A 26,022-nucleotide genomic window follows, 5' to 3' on the forward strand; every position below is an offset into this window, starting at 1 on the left:
CCATATTTGGAGGTTTTTCTTCAAGTACATGTGATATAAGGGCAATGAGACCAGAGATTTTTACTCTCTAGTAAGATAATACTTAAAATTATTAACCATGGTAACCACAAAGGAGAGGGTAGGAAGTAAAGTCAAGAGGGACTGAAGATTCCGGAGAAATTGGAAGACCTTAATGAGACTGACACACTGGAGTAGCTGAGCAAGCAAGTACAGGACTTTACATTTCCGGTTTCATCTGAATATTCAACTGTGGATGTCACCTGCTACCATCCTTAAAGGGAGGATGCTGAGTTAGTATTGGATTCAGTCGCAACAGGCAAAAATAAAACACACAAATGGTTTAAAGATACAAAATTTGTTTCTTACTGGAAGTAATTCAGAAAGTGAGCATATAGCAGTTTCATAAAGCTGTCAAAAGTCCAGAATCATTCTATTAATATCTTCTTTTCTGTCCATATCATATTACATGATCAGAGATATTCTTAGAGATCCACCCATCATGCCACATTCCAGCCATCCAAATAGTTAGAGAAAAGAATAAAATCACATAATTTTCCTTTAAGAACACATTCCAGAGATGATACTGAATGTAGTTATTTAGTTGACAAGTCATGTCCAACTTTTTGCAACCCCACAGACTGCAGCACTCCAGGCTTCCTTGTCCCTCACCATCTCTCCGAGTTTACCCAAGTTCATGTCCATTGACTCGGTGATGCCATCCAACCTTTGTCATCCTCTTCTCCTTCTGCCCTCAATCTTTCCCAGGATCAGGGTCTTTTCCATACAGAGTCATACAGAATAATTCATCTTAAAATGCACGGGTCATAATTTAGTCACATTCAGCAGGGGATGCAAAGAAATCTCATCTTTCTACTAGACTGTCATAGACATAGTAATAATAATTGTTACTAATAATATTACTATGTCATAGACATAGTAATAATTGAGGGACCTATAACTTAGGAAGAAGGGAGAATTACTATGAGAGACAACCATCAGTGTGTGTATCAGAGCTTCATCTTAGAATGAACCAGTAAAGGAGGAAGAAAAAAATAAATTTGTGTCTAATGAGGAGAATTGTAATCATCGTGGAAGGTTAGGCATATGAATTACAGCATCACTGTGTTCTACTCCACCTGGACAATGGTCAGAGGGCCTGAGTCAGAGGACCAAAGTCTAAAAAGTGGTCTTAGGCCACCATTGAATGCTTGTTTGGAAAATGTGTAGATGTGGGATCCATCTTTCATGTTATAGAAAGATACATCTCCAGCCTCATAATCCAGGAATACTCCTACCCTACAGGGTTTTTCTTTTAGAGTAAGAGAAGTTTCTGGGGATGTGAGGCCCCAGTACTCCCCACTGTAGAGCCTAATGGCCCAGAAACCATTCTGTGGTGACACTGTTACCTTCCCACTCCTTGCTACATTATTCTTACAAACTCCCAGGTCCCAGGAATGTGCATTCTGAACCTCCACCTCCCAGAAGTATCTCCCTGAGCTGACGTGGAGCTGACCAAGCACACAGGGAAGGGAGACAAATCTCTCTGGAGAGCTGGGAAGATCTTGACATGGTTCTAGCCAGGTTATTCTTCTCCCCTCTTCAGACAAGAAGAGCGCAGAATGGGCAGTGGCTGCATCCAGAGTCAGATTTACTGCAAAGACAAGAGATCATCCGGTTTCTGGGAAGAGTCTCAGTAGGCTTGGGCCAGAGTCCTATGAGAACTCCTCTGGCTCTGGGGAGATCCAGTTCACCTCCCTGGATCTTCCCTGGGACTACCCACAGGGAACAGGGTCTGTCTTAGACCATGATAGACTCACCAATCTGGAACTCTTCTTTTCTCCAATCTGCAAGGAACAAATGAACATAAGAATCCACAATCTGACAGAGCTGCCTGTCTGTCCAGAATACTGTGGTAATAAACTCCTTAATTCAAGAATAATGACAACCAAAAACAAAACAAAACACCTCTTTTCATATACTTGAACCTCTTTTTACAAGATTCTAAATTATGTATGACTTGAAGACCTGTGCCAACCCTATGCTCTCCTCATCCAAAATTCATATAGGATACATATTTGTAATTTATTTAGGATGTTTGAAAGGAAATGTAGGATATGATGGGTCTGACCAAATAATATATTATTCACTCTCGATTCCTCAGATTTTAGCAGATGATAACCATTTTACCTACTTTCAAAACATAATGTTATATGCAATTAAAAATAATGAAACTACTAAAATGTAATGTTCCAAACATATTATTATCTGTTAGAATAATGAGTAATCTACTGTATTCATGAAATAAATCCCTGGAGTTTCCTTGATTTTCAGCAAATCATTTTGCACACAGTAGATGTTCATTTAAAATATCTTTGATAATAGGATTTTCTTCATCAGAACCTGAGTTGCTTACCAGCATATAATGGTATTTCCCTCCATGCTGCAAAAGAACAAAATAGAAAAAACTTTACTTTTATCCTTGCATGTCTCTTTTACTGTCTTTTTTCTTTTTTTACAAACAAATATAAGAAATATTTGTCTTTGTTCTATTTCTTTTACTGAATCCTTTGAACTTCCTCTTTCTATCCTATATCCTCATGTTCCAATTTTCAAATATGGTGATAAAAATGATCAGGTGGAGGTTAGATAGAAATATAGAAAAAACAAAGGTGGCAGGGATAGGAGCATGAAGGAAGGGGCATAGAAGGAAGGAAGGAACAAATGAATGAAAGGGGAGAGGAAGAATTACAGGCTAAGTCATTCGTGGCTTGCACTTCAGAGAGAATTTATTGAAAGCATTGATATTTATAAAGATAATGCTTCCAATGCTGCATTACTTACACTAAACATTTTTGTTGTATTTCTGCTTCTATCCCACTGGCAGAGGGACAGACTCTAAGAAAAGCAGAACAGTGAAGGTTTCTGAGAGATAATCATTACTCACAGGACTTGAATTGAGCCTTCTTCCTCTCTGCAAGAAAATACACAATCATGTATGTATATATAAACAGATTTTCTTAACATCATAAAGAAGATGTGAGTAATGCCATGCATCTGTCAATATTTGTCTCTGAAACTTGTTAAGTAATGTCCATTTCAAAAGCAAAGAAAGAAATGTCTGAAGTTCATTCCATCTGGAAACTCTACTAAAACTTGAAGAATATAATCTAATGCAAAAGGACACCTTGTTGCAGTTCAGCCATTCAGTCATGCCCTGACTCTTTGAGACCCCATGGACAGGGGCTTCCCTGTCCTGCACCATCTCCCAGAGTTTGCTTAAACTCATGTCCATTGAGTCAGTGATGTCATCCAATCATCTCATCCTCTTTCATTCCCTTCTCCTGCCTTCAATTTTTCCCTGCATCAGGATCTTTTCAGATGAGTCAGTTCTTCGCATCAGGTGGCCAGAATACTGGGGCTTCAACTTCAGCGTCAGTCCTTCCAATGAATATTTAGGACTGATTTCCTTTAGGATGGACAGGTTTGATCTTCTTGCTGTCCAGCATCACAGTTCCAAGGCATCAATTCTTTGGTGCTCAGCCTTTTTTATTGTCCAGCTGTCACAGCCATACATGATTACCAGGAAAACAATAACTTTGACTATACAGACCTTTGTAGGCAAAGTAATGTCTCTGCATTTTAATATGCTGTCTAGATTTGTCATAGCTTTTCTTCCAAGTGTCTTTTTATTTCATGGCTGCAGTCACTGTCCTTTTAGAGCATAAAATAATAAAATAAAACTGCTCCTTTGGTGCAGAAAATAATAATCCTTGTAGTAGGATACTAAAAATAATACATAATTATTTTAGAAAATAGCCATAGAATTTACAGATATAATATCAATTGATATTTGATTGACTGAAAAATATATGTTCAAGACCCTGAAGGAAGAGAAATTTGTTGAATTAACTATTAAATGGTTAAAATAAAAATGAATGTACAGTAATAATTTTGGTTGGAAGGAAAAGATGATGCAAATTCATGTGAAAATATTTTTATACCTTAGATCACTGGAGATTATGGTCAAGCAAAATGTATCAAGATTAAACTTGACATTAGTATATGCAAAGTGTTTAGAAGGTCAATAAAGGAGGAACTTATTCAGCAGCTTTGGAGTCTGAATACTATTCTTGAATTGAAAGAAGATAATATATTAAAAAAATGGGGACTCCATCTCAGAGCACATGAGGAAAAACCAAAGTTAAAGGAAACTTTCCATTGAATGGAAATAATCACATTCTTCTTAGGCTAATCCCTTTCATCCCACTATTTTTTTTCTACCAACTTTATAATGAAGTTATGATAGTCACCAGGAAGATAAAATAAAAGGTAGGGGATAGAAATAAGAGACAATATGGGAGGGGTTCAGAAAGTTAAAGGAAATGGATAAGGTAATCTGAAATTCACAGGAATGCAAAGGAAAGACAGCAGTATGTAAGAGGTGAATATCAAGAAATGAGGAAAAACTTTATCTGGAAATATATCTTTTAAAAAGTCATGAAGTGAAGTGAAGTCGTTCAGTCGTGTCCAACTCTTTGTGACCCCATGGACTGTAGCCCACCAGGCTCTTTGGTCCATAGGATTTTCCAAGCATGAATACTGGAGTGGGTTGCCAGGAGATCGTCCCCACCCAGGGATCGAACCCAGGTCTCCCGCATTGTAGGCAGATGCTTTACCGTCTGAGCATAAAACTTACCAATTTCTTTCTTGAGTTGTTCTGAAAAATATAATGCAAAAACTCATATAAATTTCAAGGAAAACCAATACAGAAAATGAAACTGAAAAGAAAATTTCCATTGCACAGTAGATAGAGAAGATGAATATAATGAGGGAAAAAAAACAAAGAAACAAAAGTCCTGAAAAATACCAAGGAAGCAAACATTTTCATCTTGGAAAAATGGTGAAAATTTGTTCTTGCAGACATAAAGTGTTGTCTGACACTTTGGTAAACAATGAATGTTGCCAACCATGAAGCCATCAGAACCTGAAGGTGTACCCTGAGGGGATTCAGGATGGAGAAAAATAAGACACATGCCCCAGTATCAACGATGCATATCAAAGGAATAATTTCAGTGAGCTGAGACTGTTGTATCTTATCATATGTAGAAAGGCTTTAATATCATTAACTTGAGATGCCTGTTTTGTTTTTGTTTTTTAATTATTGTTAAAGGTAATCTTGATGTGTTCCACTGCAGTTTTTTTCTTTCTTTTTTTTTTTTTCAGTAAAAATTCCTAGATATCTTGAATCCTTCCTTATCTGTCTGTAAGAGCTCCTCAGAACTCTCTGAGAGCCCTGTATTCCAGGTTTTAGTCCTAAGGTCCTCAATGAACAGGGAGGCCTGCCGTGCTGCGATTCATGGGGTTGCAAAGAGTCGGACACGACTGAACGACTGAACTGAACTGAAGGGCCTCAATAAAATGAAACTTTTAGCTTATACATTTGTTTTTCAGTCAACAATTTTGGTTTGGTGACCAAAAAAAGGACCAAAAAACAGACTTCTCTTCTTCACTTGAACTCCACGAGGATCTCTAGCTTTGGTACCAGAAGAAGTTCCCTTGTGCCTATCTTCTCAGAGTTCCAGACAATTCTGGGTGGATTTTGGATCTCCTGTTATTGACTGATGAGCCTGAGTTTTAGTTGGTGGTATTAAATCTCTGGCTGGAGTAGTAGTTTTTCCTTGAAATTCAGTTTCAAGAAGAGATGCCTGGGTGAAAGACACTGAGAAACTTTTGTTCAGTTGAAAGACACTGAGTTATCCTCAGTTGAGATACACTGGGAAGATTTAATCATGTAAGTGTAGAATTTGTACTTACGAGTACTTGCTTTGTTGAAAGTTAAAGGATATCTCACTATAAAAATGACAAAATCGAGGCTCTTTTGACATACCCAAATTATGCTTTTGTGTGAACAGCTAAAAAAAGCTGGCTTGATGGAACATCTTTTCAGAATTTTGACTTTAAAGAAAAAAAAAAAAAAAAAAATCTGCCATGGAGGAACTTGCTTTTTTGTCCCTGTGTCTTTTAGATATAAATGTTCTACCTGCTCTTCTCAGATATTTTTTCTGTGTTTTGAGAGCTTGATCTCTGCCTTCCAGAAGGTACATATATGGCAAGAATTTGGCAGGGAGTCAGATAGACTAGGATTCTGAGCAATCTTTTTGTCTGGCTATGCCAACTCTTGGTAAAGAATCTGCCTGCAATGCAGGATACCCAAGTTCAATCCCTGAGTCAGGAAGATCCCCTGGAGAAGGGAATGGCTACATAGTCCAGTATTCTTTCCTGATAGTCTATGGACAGAGGAGCCGGTTAGGCTAAAGTCCATGGTGTCACAAAGAGTTGGACATGATTGAACAATTAACTACATAACAACTCTCAGAAAATTTGTCATAAGGGGCCCCAACACATAAGGCCTTTGTCATCTTAAACTTCAGCGCATCTGCCTGTACAATGATGGCCCTTTACTTAGATGATTTTTGAGAGTAAACATTTAAGATCCTGTGAAGATTACACCCTTTTTGATCTCTTGTGGGGACACCTTTTGTGTCTTATTGGTTTGAGTTGCTATTAAGATTCTACTCATCAATGGCCAAACAATGGAGGCTTTAAGTTGAAGAAACTTTTAAATTGATAAATTTTTAGAAAGCTCTCACTATGAACAGCTATTTTATTGGCACCTATGAAAAAAACAAATTAGAAAGCTTTAAAATATATATATAATAAAAAATTTATATGAAATGGGTAACCTAAAAACTCACTTAGTTTAACACACAAAAAATTTGAGAAGCCTTATATATGGTCTCAGCTGCCCATCAATCAGTCTTACAAATGCTAATAAAACACTGCTGCTGCTGCTGCTAAGTCACTTCAGTCCTGTCAGATTCTTTGTTACCCTATGGACTGTGCCTGTCAGGCTCCTCTGCCCATGGGATTCTCCAGGCAAGAATACTTGAGTGGGTGGCCATACCTTCTTCCAGGGGATGTTCCTGACCCTGGCATTGAACCTGCATCTCCTTCAGCTCCTGCATTGCAGGTAGATTCTTTACCACTAAGCCACCACAGAAGCCCCCTCAACATTAAAAGGCCCCAAATAAGTTTACCTTATTTACCATGGAAGAATAATTACAGAGCTATCTAATAAGAAGTTAGTCACTTGGGGCAAAAGTTAGGCCAATTAATCAAGTCAAAGTTTGACAAAAGAGCGTTCATCCCTTGGTTCAATCTCTCACTGAGGACACCAAAGAATTTAATTAATATTGCTTCCTCTGCCTGGTATTATAAGACAAGGCATATAAATCTGTCCCTCAGGCAATATTAGTTACATATACTAAAGGAAACCAGTAGGGTCACCTGAATTAATACAATGTAAAATAAAAACTGAGAGCTAATATTTAAAGTTAATAAAAATGGGATTATTTACTGTAGGTTTGATTTGTGCACTCAAAAAGAAGATCTTCATCAAATGCCTTGTGCAAATTTTGAGGGCTGATATATTTGAACCCTACAGTTCTAGAAGATAGAAGTCTTGATTTTCAGTTTAGTTGGAAATCTTACCAATGATATAAAATATAAAGTTAAATAAAATATAGTTAGACAAATCAATGTTTTAACACCATTTAGGTGGCAGACCTAAATGGTCACACAGAGTCGGACACGACTGAAGCGACTTAGCAGCAGCAGTAGCAGCAGGTGGCAAACTGGGCTTCCCTAGTGGCTCAGTGGTAAAGAACATGCCTTCCAATGCAGGAGTTGGGTGTTCAATACCAGGGTCAGGAAGATCCCCTGGAGGAAATGGCAACTGACTCCAGTACTCTTGCCTGGAAAGTCCCATGGATGGAAGAGCATGGTGGGCTACAGTTGATGGGGTCACAAAACAGTTGGACTGACTTAGCAACTAAACAACAACAACAGGTGGCAGACCAGTTATTTGGAGAATTTAAAGCAATTGCCTTGGTCTTGCAAATCTATAAGAATCAGAAAGGTAAATACAACCTACAATGACCTGAATCAGAACCTAATTAGCTCAAAAAGTAGAACCTGAAACCAAAGTTAGAAGAAGGGGCTGGGTGGCACGAGGCTGGGGAGGTTTTTTTAAAATCAAATTGCTGGAAAGGCTGTCTCACACAAAATTTAATTCACAACCTCTTTAGGGATTTATCAAGAACAAGTACAAATCTTAAACGTCTTTTCCACAAAAAAGTAAAGTGTTAATCACCTGAGCAAATAAATTTAACTTATTTAAATTCTTATTTATAAACTAGAAAGTTTACTACTTATTGCCTAGTTTAGACTTGAAGAAAGTAGGGAAGACCATTAGACCATTCAGGTATGACCTAAATCTAATCCCTTACAATTATACAGTGGAAGTGAGAAATAGATTCAAGGGATTAGATCTGATAGAATGCCTGAAGAACTAAGGATGGAGGTTCATGACATTGTACAAGAGGCAGTGATCAAGACCATCCCCAAGAAAAAGAAATGCAAAAAGGCAAAACGGTTGTCTGAAGAGGTCTTACAAATAGCTATGAAAAAAAGAGAAGCCAAAAGCAAAGGAGAAAAGGAAAGATATACACATTTGAATGGAGAGTTCCAAAGAATGGCAAGGAGAGATAAGAAAGACTTCCTCAGTGATCAATGCAAAGAAATAGAGGAAAACAAAAGAATGGGAAAGACTAGAGATCTATTCAAGAAGGTTAGAGATACCAAGGGAACATTTCATTCAAGTTCAGTTCAGTTCAGTTCAGTCGCTCAGTCATGTCTGACTCTTTGCGACCCCATGAATTGCAGCACGCCAGGCCTCCCTGTCCATCACCATCTCCCAGAGTTCACCCAGACTCACGTCCATCGAGTCAGTGATGCCATCCAGCCATCTCATCCTCTGTCATCCCCTTCTCTTCCTGCCCCTAATCCTTCCCAGCATCAGAGTCTTTTCCAATGAGTCAACTCTTCGCGTGAGGTGGCCAAAGTACTGGAGTTTCAGCTTTAGCATCATTCCTTCCAAAGAAATCCCAGGGCTGATTTCATGAAAATATGGACACAATGAAGGACAGAAATCATATAACTATGATCTAACAGAAGCAGAAACAAAGCTAGTGGAGGTTATGGAATTCCAGTTGAGCCATTTCAAATCCTGAAAGATGATGCTGTGAAAGTGCTGCACTCATATGCCAACAAATTTGGAAAACTCAGCAGTGGCCACAGGACTGGAAAAGGTCAGTTTTCATTCCAATCCCAAAGAAAGGCCATGCAAAAGAATGCTCAAACTACTGCACAATTGCACTCATCTCACACGCTAGTAAAGTAATGCTCAAAATTCTCCAAGCCAGGCTTCAACAGTGCATGAACTGTGAACTTCCAGATGTTCAAGCTGATTTTAGGAAAGGCAGAGGAACCAGAGATCAAATTGCTAACATCCGCTGGATCATGGAAAAAACAAGAGAGTTCCAGAAAAACATCTATTTCTGCTGTATTGACGATGCCAAAGCTTTTGACTGTGTAGATCACAATAAACTGTGGAAAATTCTGAAAGAGATGGGAATACCAGACTACCTGACCTGCCTCTTAAGAAATTTGTATGCAGATTAGGAAGCAACAGTTAGAACTGCACATGGAACAACAGACTGGTTCCAAATAGGAAAAGGATTACATCAAGGCTGTACATTGTCACCCTGCTTATTTAACTTCTATGCAGAGTACATCATGAGAAACGCTGGGCTGGAAGAAGCACAAGCTGGAATCAAGATTTCCAGGAGAAATATCAATAACCTCAGATATGCAGGTGACACCACCCTTATGGCAGAAAGTGAAGAAGAACTAAAGAGCCTCTTGATGAAAGTGAAAGGGAAGAGTGAAAAAGTTGGCTTAAATCTCAACATTCAGAAAACGAAGATCATGGCATCTGGTCCCATCACTTCATGGGAAATAGATGGGTCAACAATGGAAACAGTGTCAGACTTTATTTTTCTGGGCTCCAAAATCACTGCAGATGGTGACTGCAGCCATGAAATTAAAAGACTCTTACTCTTTGGAAGAAAAGTTATGACCAACCTAGATAGCATATTCAAAAGCAGAGACATTACTTTGCCAACAAAGGTCGGTCTAGTCAAGGCTATGGTTTTTCCTATGGTCATGTATGGATGTGAGATTTGGACAGTGAAGAAAGCTGAGTACCAGAGAATTGATGCTTTTGAACCGTGGTGTTGGAGAAGACTCTTGAGAGTCCCTTGGACTGAAATCTGTATGCAGGTCAGGAAGCAACAGTTAGAACTGGACATGGAACAACAGACTGGTTCGAAATCGGGAAAACAATACATAAGGCTGTACATTGTCACTCTGCTTATTTAACTTATATGCAGAGTACATCATGAAAACGCTGGGTTGTATGAAGCACAAGCTGGAATCAAGATTGCCAGGAGAAATATCAATAACCTCACATATGCAGATGACACCACCATTATGGCAGAAAGTGAAGAACAACTAAAGAGCCTGTTGATGAAAGTGAAAGAGGAGAGTGAAAAAGCAGGCTTAAAACTCAGCTCAGAAAACTAAGATGATGGCATCTGGCAAATCCACTTCATGGCAAATAGATAGGGAAGCAACAGAAACAATGAGAGACTTAATTTTTTTTTGGCTCCAAAATCACTGCAGATGGTACTGCAGCCATGAAATTAAAAAAAACACTTGCTCCTTGGATACAAACTATGACAGCATATTAAAAAGCAGAGACATTACTTTGCCCACAAAGGTCGGTCTAGTCAAAGCTATGGTTTTTCCAGTAATCATATATGGATGTGAGAGTTGGACTATAAAGAAAGCTGAGTGCAGAAGAACTGATCCTTTTGAACTGTGATATCTGAGAAGACTCTTAAGAGTCCCTTGGACCAAGGAGATCCAATAAGTCCACCCTAAAGGAAATCAGTCCTGAATATTCATTGGAAGGACTGATGCTAAAGCTGAAACTCCAATACTTTGACCATCTGATGGGAAGAACTGACTCATTTGAAAAGACCCTGAGGCTGGGAAAGATTGAAGGTGGGAGGAGAAGGGGATGACTGGATGAGATGGTTGGATGGCATCACCGACTCAATAGACATGAGTTTGAGTAAACTCTGGGAGTTGGTGATAGACAAGGAGACCTGACATACTGCAGTCCATGAGATCGCAAAGAGTCAGATATGACTGAGTGAATACTGTTACAAAGGAGGATGACAAATTTTGGAAACATCATAGGATAATACCTTCTCCTCCTATTTATCTTAAAATTTTGGAATGCAGATAAATATTATCAGAGAATATTTCTGAAGACCAACAATGCTTCTAAACACATTGAAGAACTGCACTGGTAGAGTTAACTATTATGAAAATAAAAATGTAAAAATAGAATAATTAAAATGGTTAATTGGAAAAAAAAGACAGGAAACATCATGTGAAGGGTTTGTTTACTGGTGAGCATTTGAAGACTTCCCTGGTAGATCAGTTATTTGCATGCAGTGCAGGAGACTGCCTGTGGTGCAGGAGATTCAGGTTCCATGGCAACCCACTCCAGTATTCTTGCCTGGAGAATCCCATGGACAGAGAAGCTGGCAGGCTATAGTTCACAGGGTTGCAAAGAATCAGACATGACTGAAGTGACTTAGCACACATGCATGCAAGGAAGGAATGCTTGGTACTATGATAAATATCAGTGGATACTTAGATTCAAGATTACATTTGATCAAAAAGGACATCAGAACTGACTCATCTTTCCCAGGACAAAAAGTAGTGAAAATTACCAAACAAATAATCTCTCCAGGTTTGGGGAAATATCAGTTGCATACATATTGGCCATAATCTTTGAAATTTCTGACAGTGGTCCAAAGATTTAGTATCTCTAGAAATACATATAAGGTATAAACCAGGTGGTTACTAGTCAAATGCCCTTTATCTCACCACTTCTTAGTGAAACTATGGGAGATCTCTGGAGACAAAAGAAGCCAATGTTTCTAGGGTGAGAGTGGAATGGGATATAGGAAACAGAAAATGACAGAACTTAATGAGGAGAAGTCCAACACAACATTTGGAGAGAAAGGTATACACCCAGGAGAAGATTGAGTTCATCTATGACATGCAGATAAAAAGGCAGAGAATATTAAAGTCACTGAAAAAGGAGTTTTTTTAAAAGGCATTTTGGAGTAGGGAGTTGTCAAAAAATTTACCTAAATCGTGCCACAGTGCTTCTGAAAAAGAAAATGGAAGAATCAATGTAAATATATTGTGAGGGAAACATGAAGAAAATCCAGTGTGCTCAAAAAATTATATTTAACATGAAACAAATCAGGATGCAGATAAATATGAAAACATTGTTTGCCAATATACACACAAACACAGAGACACTGGCTGAGAGCTCACACTTATCCAGAGAACTGTCTGTAGCAGTGCACACAGAGATAAAAGAAGAGAATTTACTGACTGAGAAATATCTTAGGAATATTATAGGAATATTCCTATAATATCTTAGGAATATTAATATCTTAGGAATGATGGCTGCATTTTTAAAGTGTTATTATTTCCTTTTGACATTACTGAGACTTTTAGTACTTGACTTGCTAGCTTTAGAAGGTACTGGGTACCCTAACTTGAAAGAAAGAGAATTGTGGTATTAATGCCAGTAGGAAGAGTTCTAAATCAAATGCCTTGAGTTTTTCTTGAACAATACCTTAGCATCAGAAACTTTAAAACTGCTGAACTTATTAAGTATATTAATAACAATAAAGTTTATCTGACAGTATGGAACTGTCTACATTGATTCCTTGGCCAAGTCAAGAAGTAGGAATGGGGGAAATTGAGCAACACTTGAAGATGGCAGACATCACTTCGAAAACTAAATAAGTAGGATGAAATCATGTATTAATATGAATGTGGGAGTTGAGGAAGATGATCATTGATAGTTGAAGACAAAGGAGAAAGTCACAGATGAAACACCAACTAAGAACAGGCAAAAAAAAATTTGACTTGCCTTTTTCCTGTGCAATCTTGTCTGAGAAAAGAAAAGAAAAAATAAATTCAAAAGAAGCCGGTCTTTATAGGGGAAGCGTGTTCGGAGTATAAAAGGAAAGAGTGGCAAAAGATGAGATTTAAAATGTAACATAAAATGACAGAATTTTTTTTAAGGGGCAAGGAATAGACGAAACAACTAAGAATATATGAAAAAAAAATTTGACTTACCTTTTTCCTGTTCAATCTTATCTGAGAAAGAAAAAAAAACAAAAAACAAAAAACAAGAGAAAAGCAGTTAAAATAAGCCAATGTTTTAGGGGAAGATTGGTGTGAAGTAGAAAAGAAAAGAGTAGGAAAAGATGGAATTTAGGTAACAAAACAATGACAACTTTTTTTCTTAAAGTGCAAGTTACAGATTAAACAACAAATAAGAATAGGCAAAAAAATCTTGACTTGCCTTTTTCCAGTGCAGTCTTATCTAAGAAAAAAAAAAAAAGAAAAAGCAATTCAAAAGAGGCTGATCATTATAGGGGAAGTGTGTGGTACAGTAAAAGAAGGAAAGAATGGGAAAAGGTGGAAATTAGGTTACAGAAAATGACAGAACTTTTTCTTAAGGTGCAAATAAAAGATGAAACAACAAGAACATGCAAAAACTTTTTTTTCACTTGCCTTTTTCCTGTTTAATCTTATCTGAAGAAAAAAGAAGAGGGAAAAAAAATATTTCATCAAAATGCAGGCCCAATGTCAAAAAAAAAGGGCAGATATTTGAAACCCTTCTATAGTTGACTCCATAGGTCAAATGAACCACTATTGTGGAAACTGGAAAGGGGATGCTCCACAGGACATCCTGCATCAGGGGCATTGTGTTATATCCCACCACCCCCATCTCCAACTCCTAGAGCAAATGTAGCAAAGACAGATGATGACTCAATGAAAGAAGGTAGAATAGGACTGCTAGGGCAAACAATACCAATCTTAATCTTTTAGTGAACCTGCTCCTTTTTTCAGGATGGAGTGGAAACAAGCACACATATGGGAGTCACATATTTAGCAAGTCATAAAGAAAATTCCATGGTTAGTGGAGACTGGCATGTCACTGTAGGGTCTGTGGGGTCACTAAGAGTTGGAAACGATTCAGAAACTGAGCACAAAGAAGTCTACAGGCTTCTCAGGTGGCGCTAGTGGGAAAGAACCCACCTGCCAATGCAGGAGGCATAAGAGATGTGGGTATGATCCCTGGATCTGGAATATCCCCTGGAAGAGGGCATGGCAACCCACTCCAGTATTCTTGCCTGGAGAATCCCACGGACAGAGGAGCCTGGCAGGCTACAGTCCATAAGGTTGCAAGGAGTCGGACATGACTGAAGCAACTTAGCACACACCCACTCAAAGAAGCCTACAGTAAAAGTACCCATCAGCCTAATATGGTATCTGTAACTGTAATCTTATGAAGGCTGCTCAGTATACAGAAGCGGTGTGTTTCTAAGTTCATTAAACTTGTAAACACAATATTATTGAAAACCATCATTAGGAAATCAAGGATGTTAAATTTTTGATGTTTATATTACTGTATTGTGAAGAAACTTCTTAGGAATGTATAGGATTATAGTTTCTCATATAATCCATATAACATTTCAACACTGAGAAATTTGTTGTATATTTCCTTTTAAGAGTCCTTCTACCAAAATCTGAAAATAAGAGCAGCTTGCTTAATTAATAATTTTGTCAGAATAAAAATACAGAAAAAAATGAAACAATTACTACAGTATAAAAGCAAATAAACCCAGGGAATACCATTAAATGTTTGTTATTTAGGGCACTTGGGTGATATGCTCAACAGCAGTGGAAGAGGTAGACTGAATGCTACAGTGGAACCATTAAGCATATCTAAGTTTTCACAGAACTTAATGCTCAAAATTCTCCAAGCCAGGCTTCAACAGTATGTAAATAGTGAACTTCCAGATGTTTAAGCTGGATTTATAAAAGGCAGAGGAACCAGAAATCAAAATGCCAACATCTGTTGGATCATCGGAAAGGCAAGAGAGTTCCAGGAAAACATCTACATCTGCTTTATTAACTATGACAAAACCTTTGACTGTGTGGATCACAAAAAACTGTGGAAAATTCTTCAAGAGATGGGAATACTGGACCACCTGATCTACCTCTTGAGAAATGTGTATGCAGGTCAAGAAACAACAGTTAGAAATGCACATGGAACAACAGACTGGTTCCAAACCAGGAAAGGAATGTGTCAAGGCTGTATGTTATCACTCCACTAAAAATCACTGCAGATGGTGACTGCAGCCATGAAATTAAAAGACACTCCTTGGAAGGAAAGTTATGACCAACCTAGATAGCATATTCAAAAGCAGAGACATTACTTTGCCAACAAAGGTCCGTCTAGTCAAGGCTATGGTTTTTCTGGTGGTCATGTATGGATGTGAGAGTTGGACTATAAAGAAGGCTGAGTGCCGAAGAATTGATGCTTTTGAACTGTGGTGTTGGAGAAGACAGTTGAGAGTCCGTTGGACTGCAAGGAGATCCAACCAGTCCATTCTGAAGGAGATCAGCCCTGGGTGTTCTTTGGAAGGAATGATGCTAAAGCTGAAACTCCAGTACTTTGGCCACCTCATGCGAAGAGTTGACTCATTGGAAAAGACTCTGATGCTGGGAAGGATTAGGGGCAGGAGGAGAAGGGGACGACAGAGGATGAGATGGCTGGATGGCATCACTGACTTGATGGATGTGAGTCTGAGTGAACTCCGGGAGTTGGTGATGGACAGGGAGGCCTGGCATGCTGTGATTCATGGGGTCGCAAAGAGTCAGACACGACTGAGCGACTGAACTGAACTGAACTGATGCAGAGTACATCATGCGAAATGCTGGGCTGGATGAAGCACAAGCTGAAATCAAGATTGCCAGGAGAAATATCAATAACCTCAGATATGCAAATGACACCATCCTTAGGGCAGAAAGCGAAGAAGAAATAAAGAGCCTCTTGATGAAAGTGAAAGAGGAGAGTGAAAAAGTTGGCTTAAAACTCAACATTCAGAAAACTAAGATCATGGCATCCAGCCCCATCACTTCATGGTAATAGATGGGGAAACAGTGGAAACAGTGAGAGACTTTATTTTCTCGGACTCCAAAATCACTGCAGATGGTGACTGCAGCCTTGAAATTAAAAGATGCTTGCTCCTTGGAAGAAAGCTATGTCTCTGCACATTAAAAAGCAGAGACATTACTTTGCCAACAAAGGTTGATTTAGTCAAAGCTATAGTTTTTCCAGTAGTCATGTATGATGTGAGAGTTGGACTATAAAGAAAGCTGAGAGCTGACGAATTGATGCTTTTGAACTGTGATGTTGAAGAATCACTTGAGAGTCCCTTGGACTGCAAGAACATCCAACCAGTCAATCCTAAAGGAAATTAGTCCTGAATATTCATTGGAAGAACTGATGCTGAAGCTGAAACGCCAATACTTTGGCCACCTGATGCGAAGAACCAACTCATTGCGAAAAACTCTGATGCTGGGAAAGATTGAAGGCAGAAGGACAAGGGGACGACAGAGGATGAGATGGCTGGATGGCATCACTGACTCAATGGACATGAGTTTGGGTAAACTCTGGGAGTTGGTGATAGACAGGGAGGCCTGGCATGCTGCAGTCCATGGGATTGCAAAGAGTCAGACAAGACTGAGTGCCTGAACTGAATTGAACTGGCAAAACCAATACAATATTGTAAAGTTAAAAATAAAATAAAATAATGAAACGTTAAAAAAAAAAAGAACCATAAACCAAGAATCTTCTCTGGAAAGAATGGAGTTTTAGCTCATCTCCTAAGGTTTGGGCAGATAGCAATTGCATAGTAATGGCCTTTGAACTTTGACTATATGGCACATGCACTAGCAATGGACAGTTTTCAGAAAATATATACAGAGTGTAATCATGTACCCATTAGTCTCTTCCCTTTTGTTTCACAAAATTCACATTGAAACTTGCTTGGCGAGACTCTACAGAATACAAGAAGGCAGTGTTTATAGGAAAGGAACATGTGTTCTGAAAAAATTAAGGGATGGAAAAGAATGAGGACAGGGGATAGGAAAACAGAAATTGAGAGAACCTAACAAGGATGATGTTTATGAAACAAAATAAGAGAAAATTACAGACACTGAAGGGTAGGGTGTGCCAAAAGATGGTGTATAGGTAAAAGGAAAGGGAATGTGAAAGACTCCAAGGAAGCAGTCATTTAGAGTCTTATTGGAGTGTAAAAGATGTCAGAGAAATTTACCAATGTTTTTCAAAAACTGGTCAAAAATATAAAGTGAAAAGATCCAAATAAGTGTTAGAGAACAGAAAAGAAAGAACATACACATTTGATGAAAATTCATATGCAATGTTAAATGTACCAGGATGCAGGCCAGTCCACAGAAAACACACACACACATGCACGCACACACACATATACAAACTGCAGCTGAAAGCTACCTTTTTCAGGAGAAAACTGGTTAGGATTACAAAAGAAGAAACTGAATGAATTTACTTAGGAAAAATGTCAAGAACAGTAGTAATAATGGTTACTTTTAAAACATGTTTCTGACATCATGCTTTTATGCAATTTTTTTTGAGAAGAATTTCTTTAAAAAATGAAAAGGAGAAAAATGAGTAAACTTTCCATACTGGAAAAAATCATTATTTCTTACAATTGTTATCTTATAAAATTATCTTGATTCAAATTGTTTAAATTTCAATTTCTTGGAGGTTAGCCTTCATAAATTCCTTGACTGGTACTAAATATAGAGTCAATGCTTATTATTTTGGTATTGCTTATACACAATAGCCACACTCCCTGTATTAAAGGAGTCTGAACCACTGCTAATAGAAAAATATCATGTTAATTTCCTGAGTGCTTCTTTTCACAACATTTTCAGCAAGTGAGTAAACTATAGCTTCTTAAAATGTAGATTTCTATTTCAATTCATGCCTAAATGAAGTTCATCTTAATTAAATCACATGAAAGAAAGGAAATGATGCTCTAGACACAACATATGGAAATTGAAATCAAATGACCTGGCACACATGGGAAAAACTTTCAAAACAGTCTCTGAGAATGCCAATACTTTAGAAATGTATGGTTAATAAATTTACATGGCAGGAAGGGACTGTTTATGCCAGTTGAAACAAAATGACAAATTAAAGAAATCAAAATGGGAAATAAAGATGGTGAATTTCAGTTGCAAAGACAAAATACCAAGACAAAGCCACGTAAAAGCAGGCATAGAGACCTGAAGACAATATACCAGAAAAGAATGAATCCATGACTAGGTAGGCAAGGAAGTTGCCTTGACATCGGGAACTTGACATTTTTCTCTTCACATAAGAAAGAAAAAAGAACTCAAAACACATTCCAAATGATGATTCAATGTGAGGAAGAAATAAAGAAAAATTTGAAAACCTCCCTTACTTTACTCTTTGGTTCAACATGACTTCATTTTCTATAAGATCTGAAGACCTTTCCAGAAATCAGTGAAAAGATTGTTTTACTTTCATTCACTCCTTGTTGTTAAAGGAATCAAGACAGGAAATGACCCTGGGGAAGCAGGTAGAAAGGACTTCTTGGATAAACAATGTCCATCACTGGTCCTGTATTAGACTTTCTACATTTTTCAGAATGAACTTAAACTCACAATTATACACAAAGAACAGCTTAAAGGAGATGAGTGAGCAAAGAAAAAAATTGTTCATTTTTTAAAAATGTATAGCAATAATCATAAAATGTACACCTGTGGCTGATTCATGTTGATGTATGGCAAAAACCACAACAATATTGTAAAGTAATTAGTCTCCAATTAAAATAAGTAAATTAATTAAAAAAATAATATGACAATGACAAGGAAATGCAGAATAAAGTAAAATAAAAAGTCTACTGCATTGGCATGCAGGCTCTTTACCACTAGCACCACCTGGGAAATCCATGCTTAATTATATCAATACCTAAAAATGGAAGCTATTAAATATTAGTTTTAAATGTTATATATTATCATAAGGAAATTAAAATATCATATCTTGCTAAGTAAAGAGCAGAAAAAATGTTTTTTATCAAATAGGTCATTACATATTTAAATAAACTATTGGCTTTTTAAACTATTACTATGTGGTTAATTAAGCTATCTTATCTTCTAACAGCCCTTCAAATGGCTATAGGTTATCATCCTCAGGTCTGAAACTTCCCTTTGGCCATTGACTAAAATGAATAAAATGAGTATTAGAAAATCTGGAAAATCTCTATTCTTAAAGGCAATATTTACTTCTGCTAAACCTTAACAGCACTTAAAATCTGTGTCATGTATCAATTATACATAGCCTGCCTTGTTCTTTATTTCTGCCATAATTTTATGTATATTAAACTAAGCTCCCATAGATAATGGAAACCTACTCTATAGCAGATGGAGCTCTACTCAATGTTCTGTGGTGACCTAAATAGGACGGAAATCAAAAGTGAGTACATGTATATACATATAGCTGATTCACTATGCTGTACAGTAGAAACTAACACAATATTGTAAAGGAATTATACTCCAATAAAAAATTTTTTTAAAAGGGATGAGGAAGGAAAGAGAAAAAGTGTTCATTTTTCAAAAAATGTTTGGCAAAAGCAATGACTCCGAATACATGCATTAAAGAAATATATTCCTAAATATCATCAACTCCTTTGAAAACAGAATTACAATTGAAATTTTTCACTAGAAAAGAAGGATATTAAGTTTAAAATAACTATTAGGGTGATATAAACCAAAAAATAAAACAACTATTAAAAAGCATTAAAAAAATTGGCTACATTTGATACAAGAACAGAAATTTGTAATCCTTTTATAGTTTACTCCAAGTTTCAAAGTGACCAATATTTTTAAAATTGGAAGCAAAGATTTCTGAAGGACATCTCATCAAATAGGAGCAATGGTATATCACACACACACACCACTTGATGCAAAAGTTATGAAGATGGAAAATGCCACTGTGAGATAGAATAAGACTTCTGAGATAAGCAACATAAGTCATATGTATTTCGCTGGATCTTCTCTTTTTGTCAGAATACAATCCAAACATGCACACATACATGAGTACTTAAGGTACTTAGGAAGTCATGAGGAAACCTACAAAAAAAGCACCCATCTAGCTAAAACTCCATCAGTTGCAGTAGTCCCATGAAGCATGATTCATGCATTAAAGACATGTATTCCCTACTTACATTGAACCTGTAACCAAAAATATAGCTGAAAACAATCATTATAAAAGGAAGAATGTTAAACCTTTAATGGTTATATTAGCATTTCATTAAAAAAAACCATTTAGGAGTATCCTAGAACTCATGTCATTCCAACTTCATGTCATATCCTAGAACCTCATGTCATTCACATAAAACTTCAAAATGGAGAAATATGTTGTAAACAACATTGCTCAGTATGCAGAATCCTTCTACAAAGTCCTTTCAAAATTATTGCTGCTTGCCACATCAATAATTATATCAATAAAATGCAAGAGAAAGACAGAAAAATTACTGTGGTGTGAGAGAAAATATACCCAGGAAAGGGTATGCAAAATATCTGTACCTGAGAGAAGACTAGTGAATGATCAAGGGCATTGGATGTGTGAGCCTAAAGTCCACACTGTATCTATGAGTGACATCTGAATTTACACAGTCTTTGAAAGGACAAGAGTTGGAGAAAATTAACTCAGCAAGTGTGGAGTCTTATCGTAAAGCTTGGGGGAGTTATCCATGGTAAATTAATGGCCGCCTGAACTTTGAATACATGACAGAAATCCTAAGTTATTGAAAGTGTACCAGAAAATAAACATAGAATGTAAACAGTGTGCCCCTCAGTCTCATCCCCTTCATCTCACAAAATTCATAGTGAAACTGAGAAGGCTCTGGATGACAGAAAAAGATAGTGTTTATAGGGAAGGAACATAGGAAATGAAATAGGAAGTACTGAGACTTACACAGGTCTAGGCTAATAGATGGAGAGAATTTAATATGAGAGAATTCCATAAACAAAACATTGAGGAGAAAAGAGTAGATAATGAGATACAGTGTGGGCCAAAAGATGAACTGAAAATAAAATGTCAGTTGCTCAGTCATGCCCAACTCTTTTGTGACTCTATGGGCTGTAGCCCTCCAGGTTCTTCTGTCCCTGGGATTTTCCAGGCAAGAATACTGGGGTGGGGTACAATTTCCTCCTGCAGGGGATATTCCCTTCCCAGGGATCTAACCTGGGTCTCCTGCATTGCAGGCAGATTGTCTACCATCTGAGCTATCAGGGAAGCCCCGAGTCAAAAGATGGCATATAGATGAAAGAAAGAATGATAAAAGAACCAAAAATGTGGTTGTTTAAAGCTTATTGGAACAAAAATGTCTTTGGGGATATTTACCTATTTTTTCCCAAAGAACACCTGAAAAATTAAGAGAAAAAAACAGGTAAGTTTAATGGGATGAAAGGTCAAGGGAAACGAAATTTAGTGAAAAATTTACATACAATTATAAATGTAACAGGATTTAAACAAACACAGACACACATAAACATATGCAGGCATATACAATGTGCCAAAGTAGCTGACAGCTTTCTTTGGTGCTGATCAAAAATTAAATGAGGAAAAGGAATAATCTTGCTGACTTTAGGAAAAATTTCAGGTATATTGGTAGTGGTGGTTACCTTTTGAAAATGTTCTTGAATTATTTGGACACTACTTGGGCTGTTATGATTTGATTGGTTACCTTTAATAAAGACTTTTGCTGCTACTAAATATAAATCATCATCTCACATAAAATATCCATAAGGAGTGAATTAGACTGTACTGAACTACTTCTAGAAAAACTGAAGGATTTGGTTCTTAGGAACCACTATTAACATTTTCTTAGGCAATGATGATATAACTTTATTTTTGGTGAATTGCTATTTTAGTTCATGCCAAAAAGAACCTCATCTTATCTTGATCACCTCCTCAAAAAAATGCAAATATGAACCCATGCAAACAGAATTTGTTAAGAAGAGATGAGGAACCAAAGAGAAAAAAATCACCCATAGGTTCAAAACATTATGTGTAGCAATGACTATATGAACTCTGCTGCATGCATCAAAGAGATAAATTTCCTCTGAAAACAAATGTATACTGAAAAATGTCCTTAGAAAAAATAGGATATTAAATTTTAAGGAATAATTTTGTGTTTTATGAAAAAAAATCTTATGGAACATTACAGAACAAAGATTATGATTTCATTCACATAAAATATTCAAATTAGAAATATGTACTATTTTTTAACATTTCTAACAATATCAAATCTTTTCACAAATAGTTTAAGTAAATGCAGTTGTCCATGTTAACAACTGTGTTAATAAAAGTAAGAATGAAAATTACTCTCCTTGGATATAAAAAAAATTCAGGAAAAAAAAATCTGGGTATTATTCCCAGACTTTAGGGCAGTGTAAGGATGACCTTCATCAATGAATCATTTTAGATTTTATTCAGGCTTTCAAAGACCAGAAAAGAGGGATATGGGAGAAGGTGACATGCAAAATATTGCCTTGAATGGTAGAAATACTGTAGAGTGCAAACCAATGATGACATACTGATGAAAAGGTGGGATATGTTTATTTATTTATTTATTAAATTTCAAGTATATAAAACTTTATTACTAAGCATAGTCATAAGTTGTGTATTAAGTCTCTAGACCTATTTGTCTTATAAACTGAAAGTCTGTGCCCTTTGATGAATATCTTCCATTTCGTCCCACTCCTCAAGCCTATTATAACTATCATCATATTCTGTTACTGTGAGTTCGGCTTTTTTTCTTTTTAGTACTTACAGAAAACAGGCATTTAAAAGTGTTTTGGGAGTACAGGGATGTCAAAGATACTTTATAATTTTTTTTTCTGAATTTTGTCTGTGAAATACAATGAAAAATCAATGTAATTTTCATTGAAAAGAAACACAAAGAACTAAGCTTTCAGATCAGAAAGTTAAAAATTGCAAAATTTTAAAGTTAAGTTCATATTTTTATACACTTCACAAAGAACGAATGTCTGCATAAATTGTACAGATGGGACAAATGAAAGCAAAAGCAATGGAGCATTGAATAACCCATGAAGATGAAACCCTTCAGTTGAATTAATGATAAAATGAGAGAAAAATTATGTAAAATATCTACTTTGCAGTGGAGGAAGATGATCACTGAAAATTGAAGACCAAAGTCAAAAGAAAGAGATGAAACATTACAAGGTACCAAGTGTGAAATATTATTGGGACTTGCCTTTATCCTGTTCACCCTTATCTGAAAAATAAAAGGAAGATATAACCAGTCAAACCAAATGAAGGCACAATGTGAGGAAGAAATGACAATAATTTAATTTCTTTCCATTATTTATTCACTCAATAAAGTGACTCCACTTCTCTAAGAATTAGAACCTAATGTCCCAAAAGCCATGTAATTCATGAGAAACAATGCTGTTTTGCTTCCTTATCCTTTTCTGTAAAGGAATTATCACATAAAAACTTCCTGTGGGAAAAACTGAATCAATATTTGGTCTTGCATTGGGCTTTCCACCTTTTTTTTTAATGCCCAAAACAAATGACAAACATGCTCAAATATATGAAATAGGTATTGTAAATGTGATTCAAAAATATATAATGAGAGTATGCCTCTGTCAGAAATTTGATCTGTGGCTACATTCATATGAAGCCTGCTAATGCCTTAAAAGTGTATGTTCCCAAGTTCTATCCAGTCTGTAAACCAAGAGGTAATTGAAAAATGTCATTAGAAAAAGAAGATGTTATATTTTGAAATTGAAGTGCTTTATGAAGAAAAATTTTGGAATCATCCTAGGACAACAGCTTTCGTTGTCATTCACATAAAAAGTCTTGAAAATTGAGATACGTCATTTATCAATTTTCCTCAACAATTCCCTTGTTTAATTATTGAAAAAGCATTGCAATTTGCAGAAATAATAATAGCATTGATAAAAATTTCAAAGTATAAATACTACACATAGATGGGAAAAAGACAAGAATATATTGCAAAATATTTGTAGAACTGGAACATTTGAGTAATTTGTTCAAGAATAGTAAAAGAGTAAGACTCAATCTCACACTATCCAGTGGATGGCATCAGATTTTATAAGATCTTTGACAGTACAATGGAAGGAGAAACTTCATTATTAAATTGGGAATCCTCTTTCTCTTAAGCATTGGGAAATATTAATGGTAGACCAATTGCCCCCTTCAACTTGGATACTTGTAAACGTCCTAAATTAACTGGCATTTCTCAGAAAACAAAGAGAGCATGGTAACCATGTGCTGATGAGTTCAGTCCCATCATCTCAGAAAATCATGATACCATTTGGGAAGTCTCTGGAAGACAGACAAAGCCAATGTGATAAGAAGGAAAGTTAGAAAAGATGCAATGAGTAATGATGGAACACAGGGGGAAAACAACAGAAATGATGAAATAAGAAAGAGGTTCATATCCAAAAACTGGAGAGAAGTGAGTGGCCATCCACGTAAAAAGTGAGCCAATGGATGGTGTAGTGATAGAAGGACAGGGAATGTTCAATACAGTGTGGAAACAGTCACTGGAAGAGTTACTGGAGTGAAGAGTTGTGACAAACTTACCAAGTTTTCTCAGAAGATCACCTGGAAATAAAATGGAAACCGTCAGGTGAATGTCATGGAAAACAAACATGAAGAAAAATAAAATGTTTTGAAGAACCTGAAACTAATATTGACTGTATCTGTATACATATAAACACATGCAGATTTGCACATCATGAACACAAAACAGACTCAACAATAGTGGCTGAAAGAGGCTGTCTTTCAAACATAGAACATTCTATTAAAAAAAGGGGGTGGGGGCAAACACAGACAATTTTCTAAATGAAGAAAGATGTTTAGAAATATTAGTTCAGGTAGTTACCCTTTCAAAATTTTTGTGTACCATTTGACTTTATTTAGGCTCTTATTATTCAATATGCTTGTTCTAATAAGTTTTTTGACAGCTACTGAAAAAATATAGTCAGCTCTCAGTTTTATTGTAGCTTAGTTATTTAAGTTCACCACACACACTGAATCAAGAATCTTAAGCCTTTGCTCCTAACAGAAAATACAGAATTAGGTTTTTGGGTGCTTCTATTCTCATCATCTTTATTTACAAATTGTTTTAGGTATGTTTCTATCAGTGAATGCTTAAATGAAGACAATGTTACGAAAAAAAAAGGTGCAACTTTAACTAGGTTCATAGGGAAATATATCAGTGGGACTTGGGATTTTTCTCTTCACACTTATTAATAAAATATTAAGGGAAAGAACTCAAAAATCACTCAAAATAAAAGTGCAATGACAGGGAAGGAAAGGGACAAAATTTGAATAACTTGCATTCCTCACAGTGTGGCTCAACCTGACCAAAATTTTTGAGAACTGGCACCATTTTCAAAGAAGGCTTGATAGTCTTCTCAGAAGACAGAGGAATCGTTTTTTTCACTTCCATTTACCTCTTTGAGGCCAAAGAAACAAGACTGGAAATGACAGCATGGGAGGAGGTCGGTCAGGTCTTCCTCTGCGATAAGCAACAACCATATGGGGACTGTATTGCCTGTTTTCTTCAGAATCAAATGCAAACACAATTCAAACACTAGAGTGCTATTTAAGACATTATTAGGGAGATTTCCCTGACAGTTCAGTAGTTCAGACTCTGTGCTTTCACTGCAGGGCGCATGATGTGGATCCCTGGTCAGAAAACTAAGATCCCACATGCTTGGATTTATCTTTGGACTTTCTGTCCTCTGATTGATCTATATTTTTTGTGGATTGACCTAGAGATTGTCATACAGAGTGAAGTAAGTCAGAATGAGAAAAACAAATATCATATAATATCACTTACATGTGGAATACAAAAAAATAATACAGATGAAAATTATTTGCAAAGCAGAAACAGAGTCAGAGAGGTAGAGAACAAACTTATAACTACTATGTATAAAATATATAACTAATGAGAGCTATAATATATA

The 26,022-nt window shown here is 36.5% G+C and overlaps 1 protein-coding gene across 1 annotated transcript; it reads right to left on the reverse strand.

Moving 5' to 3' along the window:
- Nucleotides 1-339: 339 nt before the first annotated feature.
- On the reverse strand, nt 340-25,591 carry LOC123328055 (butyrophilin subfamily 1 member A1-like). Its single transcript, XM_044925045.2, has 13 exons — nt 25,507-25,591; nt 24,632-24,652; nt 21,398-21,421; nt 13,642-13,662; nt 13,430-13,450; nt 13,201-13,221; nt 12,992-13,012; nt 12,192-12,212; nt 4,697-4,717; nt 2,945-2,971; nt 2,414-2,440; nt 1,818-1,844; nt 340-1,651 (listed from the first exon to the last, which is right to left on the reverse strand). The coding sequence occupies exons 1-13, from the start codon at nt 25,589-25,591 to the stop codon at nt 1,128-1,130; spliced, it is 861 nt and encodes a 286-aa protein (XP_044780980.2). The 3' UTR covers nt 340-1,127.
- Between the last annotated feature and the right edge of the window lie 431 nt (nt 25,592-26,022).

The sequence above is a fragment of the Bubalus bubalis genome, chromosome 2, assembly GCF_019923935.1.
Source record: "Bubalus bubalis isolate 160015118507 breed Murrah chromosome 2, NDDB_SH_1, whole genome shotgun sequence".
NCBI lineage: Eukaryota > Metazoa > Chordata > Mammalia > Artiodactyla > Bovidae > Bubalus > Bubalus bubalis.

Excerpts from the sequence above, each read along its gene's own strand:
- LOC123328055 (XM_044925045.2), bottom strand. The coding sequence starts at position 25,591 with ATGGTTGTTGCTTATCGCAGAGGAAGACCTGACCGACCTCCTCCCATG. Across the intron at positions 1,845-2,413 it reads GGAAATACCATTATATGCTG|ATTGGAGAAAAGAAGAGTTC; the intron begins GTAAGCAACTCA and ends TGTTCCTTGCAG. Across the intron at positions 1,652-1,817 it reads AAAAGAAGAGTTCCAGATTG|TAAATCTGACTCTGGATGCA; the intron begins GTGAGTCTATCA and ends TTGTCTTTGCAG.